This window comes from Homalodisca vitripennis, chromosome 2 (assembly GCF_021130785.1).
Source record: "Homalodisca vitripennis isolate AUS2020 chromosome 2, UT_GWSS_2.1, whole genome shotgun sequence".
Taxonomy (NCBI): domain Eukaryota; kingdom Metazoa; phylum Arthropoda; class Insecta; order Hemiptera; family Cicadellidae; genus Homalodisca; species Homalodisca vitripennis.
The window spans coordinates 74,141,977-74,155,589 of NC_060208.1; the positions used below are offsets into that span (position 1 = coordinate 74,141,977).

At 31.2% G+C, this 13,613-nt stretch overlaps 1 protein-coding gene across 1 annotated transcript; it reads right to left on the minus strand.

The window, feature by feature from the left end:
- Positions 1–1,061: 1,061 nt before the first annotated feature.
- Positions 1,062–9,333, minus strand: LOC124356273 (adhesive plaque matrix protein-like). The gene is made up of 2 exons (XM_046807458.1): positions 9,260–9,333; positions 1,062–1,535 (listed from the first exon to the last, which is right to left on the minus strand). Exons 1-2 carry the CDS (start codon positions 9,290–9,292, stop codon positions 1,140–1,142), a joined length of 429 nt encoding a protein of 142 aa, XP_046663414.1. The 5' UTR covers positions 9,293–9,333; the 3' UTR covers positions 1,062–1,139.
- Positions 9,334–13,613: the final 4,280 nt, after the last annotated feature.

A 13,613-nucleotide genomic window follows, 5' to 3' on the forward strand; every position in this document is an offset into this window, starting at 1 on the left:
CTGTGTTTTAAAAATATGTTATTTTGAATGTTTAACATTATCTGGATAATTTGTAACCTTACTGTAGATAATTCTTTTAATTACAGTAAATAAGAGTATATAGTGGATATTGTTATGCGAAAAATATAAACTATATATAACTACGTGTATTTGTATTTTTTTCATAGCTGTTACAATGTTAGCTATTAAATTTACTTGTTATAAATGAGATTACCGAGTAGCTATTGTGTATGATAGATACAAATAGACTGAGATTCACGTAACGCCGCACGAGCTTACAACGTGACTTCCAAACCGGTCTGTATTGCGACAAGCAAGAAAATATTGCAGGCATTTCTATAATTCCACTATCTAGTTTACTTCCAAAACTAAAGAAATTTATTAGTGAAGAAAACCCGGTTCCTAAACTATGACTATAGTCGGCGTTAATAATCAAAATCTATTATTAGACATCGCCTTTGAACTACTCTATTGACGTTTCTTACTTATATAAAAGTGTTAAGTGTTTTTGCGACAGGGTAAATGAGAATAGATTAATACACATACAAAGACTTCTCAAAAATTGAATAAGAACTAATTATTTGCTAAGCGCATTTGGTAAACTGGAAAGAAATCATTAAAGTTCTTGTGGGCTCAGCTCTAGGAGTCATTACGTTCACTTTAATATGAAATACGATTCCATATTTAGTTCTAAAATTCAGCATAGTTTTTAGACTAAGAAGTTAAAGATAAACACGGAATCTCCATAAAATATAATTATTTAAATAATATATATATATATATAATTTCAATAAATATTGAATCGCAAAAAGTACTTGCTCCGCCGGGACTCGAACCCGGATCTCTCACTTGCCGGGTGAATGTGCTACCATTACACCACAGAGCCCTCACTTTTATTATATATATATATATATATATATATATATATATATATATTATATATATATATAAGTAGTTGATTGATTGATGGTAATAGAGCTTTTCGTAAAGGTTTTATAATTATTGCTTTTTAGTTTTAGTATTACTGTGTGGTAGGAAAACAATACATTCAAGAAAGAGAATAGAAAATGTATGAAAGGGTTTATTTTAAACTACAGAATGAAGATGATGGTAACAGTGAATGAAATACGAGGTAAACACTAGTAACTAGGCTTGTAGGAAGGACCAGAGCTGTAGGAGGGCTCTGAGCTATATGCAGGGCTGGAACTGTAGGACGGCTTGTACGCTGGAGCAGCCTGGTAAGAAGGCTTATTGTAGGAAGGCTCCGCAGAGTAGGATGGTTTGCTGTAGGAAGGCTGTCCACCGTGAGAGGGATTCTTGTAATCCTGCTGGCCGACTTCAAGACGGAAACTCTGGAAGGAGGTGGCACCTCCTTGGTCCTTCCCGTAGCCACCCTGTCCATGGCTAGGGGCGGGTGCGGCGCCTTGGTAGCTGGGAGCGGCACCTTGGTAGCTTGGGGCGGCACCCTGGTAGCTGGGAGCGGCACCGTGGTACTGGGCAGACACCGCAGCAACCACCAGAGAGAGGACTACGACCTGGAACGGGGTTAAATAATAGTTTTAATTTATGCCAAAAATTAAGTTTTAAAATGGTAAGCACTCAAGAAGGATTAATCAGTTTAAGTTATTATTTACAGGAATAATATGCAACGAATTATTACAATATTCAGTGCATGAAAATTGCTTTTATTCAGCTTGGTGTAAAACACGTTTCGCGCCGAGGTTTAAAAATATATGGTAATAATGGGAACGTAAAACAATTAAAATTTAGCTGTTCTCCACGGCAATGCTAAAGAAGTGTGCGGGTACGTCGGACAGAAATTGTCTGTGGGGTAAATAAGGGCACTTTCTAATGAGATAATAATTGTTATTTTTATGGTTTTAATCATTAATTAATCAGAAAATCATTAATACTTTTAGAAGATTTGTAGAATAACTGAGTTTTATTTGTGCAAAAACTTATTCAGTGATAACAATCATCAACACGTTAGTTACCATATTTAAACGTTAGTTATTTTTACCATACTATTCCGTGCTTATTCAATGAGCGGGTAAACCAATTTAGCATGACACAATGAGAGACAAAGATAGCCAGCACGTGAAGGTGAGATAATCAATATCTCGTTCTACAACTCTATTGTACTAAATTACGTGCCCAACATGTGACGCATTGTTAGAGAGCATCATTATAGAGCTATCTAATATTAGCTTGTTCCAGTTATCATAGCGTCGCTCCTATATTTAACATACAATGTAACCACAAACGAATTTAGCAAAATCGCAAAGATGGTATTAATGATATAGTATGTATATTGTGTGTTTTTGTCTTAATCCAAATTCGGTTTACCAATATGTAATTAACCTGATTCTTAGCAAAAAGAATTTTTAATGAGGACAACTGGAATTGTCTCTAAAATAGTAGGATTATGAGTAATCTTAATCTGTTACCATGGGCCTCCCCCTGAATTAAAATCCTATCGGATCCTCATAAAACTCAACACTAAGTTATTATTCAACACAGTCCTCAGATAATTTTTGAAATTCTTATAAGTATTGTTTAGCTAATAACAATGTATCCCAGACAAGTTTTGCATACAATTAATTAAGTCCAATTCTCCATCCATTTGCTACTTTAACGAGTATCATTAAAAATTCACGCAGGAAAATTTGTTTCAGTATTATTTGACTCTCGCGTTTCCTTTTTCAGCATCAAATAGTTTCATCCGAGTTAGAGATAGCGCAGGTACGAATCCTGTCTGTGACCGTAGCAGTTTTTATCAGCACCGACCTTGTACTGTGGACTTTCTTCTGTTTGATAAGATCCTTGCACCGACCAATGACCCATGATGATGGGCAGGATGAAGGCTTTACGAGGATCGGCCGCTCCTTTTGTAATAAAAGCATTCTATAGTTTCACAGACCTCAAATAAAAGGAAAAATTCGAAAAGGGCGCTTGATGAAGTTTTAAAACGACAAGTTTTAAACAGAAGTCACACTACGCAAAACCAAATTTTGATGTATTTTGTAATGAAATTTAAAAAATGCTATATAATGAACGATTTTTGCGTCCGGTTTGATATGTGTATATCTGAAAGTTAGTATTGCGCTTGTTTTACAATTAATTTATTTCAATTATCTTTTGTATTTTGGAGTGATTTGTAAAATGGAGTGTTTGAAGTGGAATTTCCTTGATAACTTAAATTTTATAATTTGAAACGTTACGTAGGCTAGTACAATTTTCTTAGAAGACGAACCTTCATAGACGTTCAAGTACATTTTTAATTGCAAACAAGTTGACCCAGTTTATTTTGAATAAGAAAACGTGTGGATTTTTGACATTTAGCACTCATATTGTAAAAACTATATAGGGAGGTTTGCGTAATAAAACTGTCTCCGAGATCTTTGTAATGAAAGACTCCAAGACCTTGGTAAAAAAATTCACATTTTATCTCGTGTCATCATAGCTGTTTTTATTATTCATACATTTAATGTTCAGTAAAGAAAACATCACGAGATTTTTGACCAGCAACCAAAGTAATCTCAAATGATTGCTAATCAGAGAGCAGATTTAGTTTTCAGCTTTATTGGATTTCTTCTTCTAAATAAGGCTGCAGAGTTTTAATTATATTTTCATAATTGATTACTCATTAAATGATTAACATCAGCATAAAAAACATACCTTAAAATATTTTGATCTAGTATAGAATGCAACTAGAATCTAATAGGCCCTTCGGGACATTCCATCCAAGACTTTTAAACTCTCTGATTAGAAATGTTGAAAAGAGAGTATTGTGTAGAGTTTCTTAAAAAGTCGAAATTCATTTTTAATGTATGTCAACAAAGACAGTTTGTACTGTTTTTAACTGGGTTAATGGTTCACTAATTTTATAACATTCATCGGCATTTCTATAAGTATAGTGTCGTAGTGATACCGCTTGAAAAGGAACTTAAAAGTAACTAAACCTTATAATTTATCGTGTTATTTGTTTACGTAACTAAGTTTTTCTCAAAGTAGACACGTAATTGCAATTTTGATAATTATACCGACATGCTAAGAGGTCGATTTGGTTCCCAACGCGTGTGTGACATTTATATCCATTCATTATCCGTTAAAGGACACACGCAGAAGAATGTCCTTGAGGTGGTAAAAACTCCGACTAGACGGACAGACAGACTGACTGGGAGGGAAGGTAATGGGCAATAGTGAAAGTCTTGAGCCGTGCCGGAGGCTGACTGGGCAGTTACCACAAGAGGTCATCGACTTCTTTTAAACATTCCGATACTGATATCAATGTTTATTGTACTTTTTCCTCTTTGTCAGAGTTAATTACTTGTTTAATTTACCAAAATTAGAGGAGTCATTGGCGATGTATGGAGTAAGTTGTTTATTCTAATCAATTATTTAGAGTACATTTATTATATAAAATGATGTTTGCAATGGCTGCTTAAAATAAAACTAGTTAGATTAATGTTCGGATGGATTTTAATACAAAATAAGAAAAACCACAAAGAGTGGTGTTTATCTATACACTTTATCCTAAACCTATTATAAGGACAAATCTCTGTACAATATATCTCACCAGAACAGAGTCTAAACTATACCGTTGACAATTCCTCGAGTAGAGAGAAGTTGAAAGAAGAAACAAGTTCAAAATCAAGAGGTGTATTAATTAATCAAATTTATATTTCAAAATTTATTAACAGTTTTTGTTTTGATTCATCTTGTCTTATTGGGGGTAATTTTTGCTATGACAGTGTTAAGTACTTAATTCCGGCGTGTATTTTTTGTAAGGCAATAAGCATATTTTCAGTTTGTGCTACTTTGGCGTCATGTTTAAAACATTGGAAGATAGGTGTTTTACTATTTATAACTTATATTGTTGTAAAGACACCTAACATGTGGTTCAGCGATGGTTCAGAAAAATTTACAAATAGAACCGAAAATAAGGTAGCAAACATCTTATTGTGTAAGTACTCATTAATTATATTAGACAAGGTCTAAAAAAGTATAAATAGTACCAAATTATCAGTAGTAAAAATCTATTATGTAAGTATGGATTAAATATATTCAAAACTTCTGCAAAACGTATAAATAGTACCGAAAATTCAGTAGTATAAATCCCATTATGTAAGTACAGATTAAGTATGTTAGACAACTTCTACAAAAAGTATAAATAGTACCGAAAATTCATTATTACAAATTCGAATAGTACAGATTAAGTATATTAGACAACGTAAAAATGATCTCAAATAAAATTAAGCACCGTTAATGCACATACTGACGTAGAACATACTTTGGGGATCCCAAAGTATGGACGATCCCCTGAAAACAACTATAAAAATTACGAACAAGTTAGATGACGAACAGATTCAGTCTATATGAAGCACTAAAGGTTTAGAATAATAGTTCTGTTAGTGTAATAGTCTACAACATGTGTAATAGTCTGCCTTGATGGCAGTGTTGTTGAAGTAGAAAATAGACGCCTTAAAAAAATATCACTGATGCGATGAATTTTAACTCCTGTAGCCTAAAATGATCTATTAAATTTCCTATCACCGTTATCTGGCATATCGGTTTACTACTTATGTTGTGATATCTATCAGCGTATCGGTACAGGATAAAGAGTGAATCTAAAAGTCTACATTCTATTATTTTTCCAGATTGGGTCGATTCGCTCACGTTTCTTTTTATCGAGAAACTGTTGGAATGGTGTCTATAGATATGTAATGCTAACGTGCTGAATGGTTCACAAGGTTTTCATCGTCAATTAATCATTAAGGAAGGAGTTCTCCCAAACCAAGACCCATAAACGTACAACTATCACAAAATCCAAAAGTCCATAAAGTAGCAAATTTATTGAGAAGGCCGAAGGTTTCAAAATCATTAATGACAAGATCTTTTATTTTTTTAGGTGCAAAAATATTTAATGAAATACCAGCCAATTTTAAATTGTGTAGATTAATATTTAAGTTCAAAAAAAAAAAAACAATGGCTTTTTAATTATGAGGACACATCACAGTTAATAAAAATTATGAAGTAGGCTGACTAGTATGTTTTGGAAATTCCATATTGAATGTTAAAGTAGTAATTTTAAGTAATATTGGAAGTATACAGTTTGCAGTTAGAATAAGGATAGAGATATAAGCATATATTATATATAGCATATTTATTGAAAATATGCTATATATAATTTAGATGACATGATTATGTTAATTTTTGGTTTTTTAGATGTTTTGGTGAAGTTTAATTGTTGGTTATTGCTGTTATATTGTTTGTCACAATTTTGTCAAAATGTTACTGAGATGGAAATTTTTGCTGTTCATGCAAACTTTCTTACGACTTTTGTGTATTATCAGTTACTAGCATTTTTTTATGAATAAAATTTAGCCTTCTTTTGTTTAATAATATAATATATATTCTTTAGTATTTTATATTATATTGGGAAATGTATACAATGTTTTGTACAAGACTGTACAAGATGTTGTGTACAAGATGCTGCACAGGCTCGCACGCACTATTTACTATATTATTAAGGTAGACTCTAAGATCTGTACTTTTTATGTATTGCTAAACCATCGCAACTGGATAAAGATGGATTAGTATTTTCAAATAAGTAGTTTATAATTTCAGTGTAATTATTTATTGAAAATAAATCATTATTTCATTATTTCAAGTGCAACTGGAGTGTGGGAGGAGAAACTCCTACTATATAGGTCTTAAACTGTGTAACTTTATTAGACTAGATTTGAAACTCTTTTGAGTATAAGGGCAATTAAAGATCACTTAAACATTGATACAAACTAGTTTTTGATAAAAGTGATTTTAAAGTTTAAAATTTTTAATATCAGTTTTTGTAGTTATCATGGCAGTTAAAAAGTCATAACATATTAACATTAAACACTATTTGTAACATCTATTTGTTTCAGTAGCAGGTGTGTATGTGTGTACCAGTGATAGAAATTACATGCCATATACAAGGCTATTAAATACTTTACAGAATTATTATTATAAGGAAGATTACTTACTTATCATTTTAACTTGCCTTGATATATGTAAAAGTTTGTAGCAGTAATCAGAACGAATTTGGAGAAAAGGAGAGGTGATATGAATTTATTCTATGTAAATTTATAGTTTATCCTTTTTATACGCCCCATGTATTTGTTGTGGATTTTATAAGTATTTTCATGTCTATTATAATAATTACTACACATTTTAGTATAACCTTAATGACAATATAAATATTTTTTAATGTAGGAGAATTATTTTACTTATTTTAGACCGTTTTATAAGTGGTTTCAAATAATTAAAATGTTCTCAGGAAGAAAGCTTTAATACTTTAAAACTAAATAATATTTTCTTAAACTCCAAAATTTAATTTCGATTCTTGACATTACCTATAACATTAAAATATTACACACTGAAATTTAATTTTTTAATTCGTGTAATTTCTTTTTGAACTGTACATAATAAAATCAGACATATGCTGATTAGGCAAATTATCTCTTATAATATTAAATGTTATACAGTTTCGATTGCTGAATCTCACCCAAAACAACGTATAGTAGTACACATACTATTTCAAATCACAGAATCAAGAACAAAATATATGTTTGACTGAAATATCATCGATGATTAAGTTACAAATAAAATGATTTACCATCAATGTGTTAGTTAAATATATACTTTTATTTTAATCTAGAATAAGAACTTAAAATTTAAAGATTTTAAATTAAACAGAATATGGAAAGTGTTTAATAGTGTATTCTAGAAAACAATGGCACATAAAATGATGTTGAATTAAGATTAGATTGAGGGGCAAGTCATACCAAGTTTAGCATAAGCCTATATCTAGGTTTCACTTGTATTACTCGACCACTTAGAAACAATTTAATGTTTTCAGCAGTACTGCAGTGACGAGTAAGATTCATATCACTTGACAGATGATCTTGATAGTTTATAAAAAAGCGCAAGTAAATAAGTTTGAAGCGTCAAACGTAAATAGTATCATTCACATTTAAAATGGCTAATATTTCGCTAAGGCATTTCTCAAATCGACATACACAACTGAATCATTGATTTGAATCGATATAGTTTAAAAACTCGCTCAGTTCATTTAGAATATAATCTTATTATATTTCCATAGATTGCTAAGCCATCTTTAAAACTTTCTAGATGAAACATGTTTAGTAGAACTGATGAAACCCTTTTGATAGGTTAGCAACCGTCTTCATAAAAATGTTACACATATTGTAGAAAGTTTATTGGTACAAATTGTTTATCTTCTCAAAAAGAATTTGGATTAGTCAAGATAAAACATTTTTCAAACTATGGACTGGTACATATTGAAAACTATTATTGGATGATATTTGGTAATGACATTGTCCAAGTCATATATAAGTAATGTGCTATTCTGATGCAAAATCTGCTTTGAGTCAGAAATGTAAGCAGTTTTGTTCACACTTTTTAAAGCCCTGGGTGGTATTGGAATCGGGGAATTGTGTTTAGAAAATATATGGAAAAAATCTATGGTTTTCTATTATGAGTGTTTATTTTACACAGGTACCTATGTCATATGCCTTATTATAGCCTCTAGAAGGATCTTTCTGATAGTGATACGTTAAAAAATAAAATGTATAAATGTATTGATTAAACAGCCACATTCTCGTAAATATATTTTGTTACTACTGCCTCTAATTAAACATAAAACAAGACAAAACCCGCTCCTGTCCCAGTTCTAGGTTTATTGTGAGACATACCTCAGTAGGGGTAACTTCGCAAGACACAATTTGGTATTTACATGTATACAATATTTTGTATAATAGTCTGAGTCAATTTCCAATTGTATTATGTCTACTATACGTTTATACCTTAGGAATACAAACTTAAAAGAATGAAATTGGGGCGAGATAAACACATAAATGGTGTCCGAAAGAAACTTCTAAGTAAGCATTGGTACAACTGCGTAATTTTAAAGTTCTTGCGAAAAGATCAAGTTCAAGCATTGATGAAATTTATCACATACACTTAAATATTAAAGTAAACGGTTGAAAAAGTAAATATTAAAACAAATAGAAATGCTATGCCTAATTTAATTGTAGAAGTTTCCCGACTGTTCAATGTGATACAACAAGCTTCCTACGGAAACATAACCGTACCACAATAATATCACCAGAGTACAGATAATTCTATTTAACAAAAATATAATTTCATTTGATCCTGAAAACTTTTAAAATGTCCGTATTATTGGCCTAAGACTCACCAGAGAGTTCATGTCGACGAGGAGGCTGACCATTGACTTCCGATATACCCTGGACTACGGCTTATATACTCCAGTAGGTGCATGAGGTCAGCTTCCAACAAATGGTTCTGTTATATATCTGGGTTAACCGAGACGAGATTACCATAGGCCGATATCTAATGATGGGTTGGGTCGCCATCTTAGTTCGCAGATATTTGGCAACATTGTAGTTCCACCTCGGGCTACCTAGTGGCCGGCAGCCGATACTTCCTAGCGATATCGTACGCGGACGTGCGAGACCGGTGAGATCATCGAGTAAAAGTTGCGGTCTTGCGTGTTGGATATGGGTAGGGACTTACTACTACTATTGGCGAGTCTGCAAGTCTGCTGCAAAGAAACAACGAAGAAGAAAAATCCATCTGAAACATTTTTTTCACATCGTTATATAAATTGAATCCACAAAGAGAAATTAGCAATTAAAAAGTAAAAAGTGTAGGAATGTGGTTAGAAGTGCCACTCAAGTTCACGGGTAGCTCACCAAGCTATCTGAGAGCTTGCTGTTACTTCTGGTGGACACCCACATGCTCATGATCAATCTTTAGTGTTGTAATTCTAACTAGTTTTACTGCTGTATTATGTATTTATTAGTTCCTATTAGTTGAGTATTAAAAATATAATACTTAATATTATAGTTAAAAGTTTTATTTCAATACTTAAAAGGGATTTCTATGATATGTTTTAGATTGTACTTTTTAGAGACTCAACTCATTTTGAAACATTATTAACCAAAGAGTGTCTTTTTATTGCATCTGATTTTTTTTATTTTATGTTTGGCGGGATATTTATGTTACTGGAAAATGTAAGAATTACAAAGATCTTAAGCGAGGCAACAAGAATAACAGTTTAGTTTACATCTGTTGAAATGCCGTTTCTCAGAAAGTCACACTACAGCTAAATTTCATGTTGATGCTGAAAACGGGTTTTCTGATTATCTTCTTGATTAAAATTGCCAATGGACGACTTTGATTTCCACGAAAAAGTGAATTGATACCGCAGCAATACACCAGTTATTGCTCCATCTAAAGTAGACCGTCAAAAGGTAATACAAATTGAGACTAAAATAAGAAAACAAAAGTCACAGGTATTATAAAGAATATACTCATTTATATGATATATAATTCATTCTTGTACAATATTGACATACTGAAATAATAGAATGTCTACACACACATCAGGTTCATTAATTTTTTAATCTATATTCCCCACATAAATAATGAACATGCCCCATCCATACTTCTCAGAACATCACGGACATGAACACAAAGTGATTTGAAGTAAGTAAATATGTGAGAGAGGAGCCTTTTCAGAAAGAGTAAAGAATAAAGAACAACCATTTTTCAGCAGAAGTCACAACTAGCTTGTTTTACTAAAGTTAAGCGTTTAACTAAGCCTATTATTAATGTTTATTGTGTAAATGATCTAAACAACTCTACATTATAACCAAGTCATTATGGATTTTCACTGACAAAAATAGTTTTCCGATAAGAACTAAAAATCTTCTTCTACTGATTTATATTAATTTTTCCATACATTAAATCAGACCTACCAATAAAAGTAATAGAAAAGCTTCATGCTCAACTTAATTATTGCAAACAAAACATTCCACTTTGACGAATTCTTACAGGTGCTGAAAAGATACGTAGATAGGCCTATGTCTACGATACACGTTTGCTCTGAGAATCTGAATTTACTATCCTTGTAAGCAATTAACCTGAAACCTGAATTAAAAAAGTGCGATTGTGCAAAACTTTCCAGACGTAATGTGATTACAGTTACGTTATACGATGAAGAAAGACTAAAATAGTGGGCTATCCACAGACAGAACCAATCTATATAATTTTATTTTACCTATACAATTTTTAAACAAAAATGCAAACAACTAAAATGCTCTGAAACCACCAAGTTGAATTTTGAGATAGTGAAACTTTATAATGAAAATCCTCACACTTAAGAGGTTTGAGCGATACTTCCGTGCCGCTATCGCATTCTGGACCTTATCAGACTAAAAGTAAATTGTAAGATAAATGTTACTAACTTTTTGTACCCATTCACTTAGACATATTTAAGGCGTATTTTGTGTTGATAAGAAGAGACTGATCTACAAGATCTGCTGCTTCTGATAGTTGCTTAGGATTATAATGTTTAATTATTCGTCTCATTTATTTGTTAGTTAATGTTTAATATAGTATTCTTTCATGGTGGCTTCCCAGTAGATAGAAAAAGTATTATTGAGGTCATAATAATTAATGACTATATTAAAGACGTGAACACATAAATTAAGTGCAATAATAAATACATTACAAATATTGCACGAATTTATCCTGAATCGTATTCAAATTACTCAGGACAAGTGTATTGTATTAATGCGTTAAAAATGTTTTTCAACCATTTTTGTTTTAATTTTGGAACAATAAGCTCTGTTAATTACCAAACTTGACAGTTTTCATTTTATCTTTGTATAAAGCTCAAATATCAAGCCAAGTTTATCGTATTGTCAAATAATTTTCAGTCAACGTGGACTTATGTGGTAAATTTATGTAATACAAGGATTGTTATAATCTGAACTACTTTACCTAGTAAGCTAAATATTAGCCAATTTCGATCAATTATCATTGTAGCTACACTGACCTATCCTAATTTAATTAAACACAGATGGATACATTTTCTGGTTTGCATTCTTGATGAAAGTGAGTAAGTTTTAATTCAAAAGACATTTTTTATTCATCCACATTTAATTTAAATTTAATTAAATAAAAATTTCTTTTGAATTAAAATAGACGGAGACAGTTTCCTTATTCTCACCCAGCGATACAACACAAATGGGTTGGCGAACTAATTATAAATAAATATAAACTTTTAAACATTCCGAGGCCGCCCTTCTCTGAGCTAGCTTCTTTATTATGCAGAGGTAGTGAGATTCAATTGAAAGGCACCGATTAAAATATTATGATTTTGATAGATGTATTACTGAAAGTTTACTTATTTCGTTTTATATGTTTTTACCTCCGAAGCCGAAGCAACTTTCAACTACTCAAAGAATACACATGTTTTTATCAAACAAATGTGTTTGTAAGGGGATTGTTTAGATTAGAAGTATCACGATTATAAAATACTATTTATGAGTCATGAATGCGGAACGAAGTCGCTATAGCTTAAATAGATACCCCCAAAATAGGAATGCTGTAAGTGATCTGAATGGTCCGTTATTGTTTAGATAATTAACAGTTACATATCATCAGAACCAGGTCGTACATCTTCTAGACCTATTTCGTTGAACACGTCATTCAGTTTTAAGAAAAACATGTAAACGAAAACGTATGTTGTTGAGAAATTACATAACAACGTTGTTGAAATATATCAGCAAGAATGAAAATTATAGTTAAAAAAAATGTTTTTAATTTTGTTTTACCAAACTAAATCTGTTGTAAAGGAAACAACTCAATCTGTGATACTACAGCTCATGTACCAAAAAGTAATAAAATATTATATTCAGCTATTTCTATTTAGACATGACTACAAAATGTCATTCGTTTCTTCCTAAAAAATTTGCAATTTCAAGTGAAGTGACAAACAATTTATATATTTTTTGTGTATTCAGGAAAGTGATCTGAAAAGGCTATGAATATAACATAAATCATATTTTATAAACTTAAACCTATATTAATAGATTTTTTTGTTGGTTATTCATGAAGAAGCCTGAGCCTTTTTACTGAAATAATTTAAATCTTCAAAAGTGTACACTTTATATGAAAACTTAAAAGAGTATAGTTATCCATTAATCATATCTGTAAAATTATTATTCGACCTTAAAAGGTTTAAGATTGTTCTTATGGGGAGAAACTCGAGGTCGCTTTACTACAGAAAGCTCCTGATAGTGGATTCTCTTCAGTAAACTATAGAAGAAAGCTACACAGATTCAATTGTATTTTAAATTTATTGTTTATAGCATATACCAAATAAAGGAAATGTAGTCATGGAGAAAACTTTTCAACAAATGTTTCGAAAAATATTTTTTTCATTTTTAAGTATTTTTGTTCCTATAATATCAAATATTTCAAACTCATATGCATCACTGTAAAATGAAATTTAAAAATATGAATTAATCTTAAATAGTTAAAACAATATAGGAAACAAAACAGCGACACTTGTTCACATAAGTTCGTTATCATTCAAAAACGATCAATTGTATAGGTAAAGAATTAAGTATAATTCTGAAAACTCCACCTTCTTTATTTAAAGTTTGGTATTTTGGGTGAATGGTTTGAAAGGATGATAGGGTCATGGCCATTTTTCATTGTTATATGTTACAAAATGT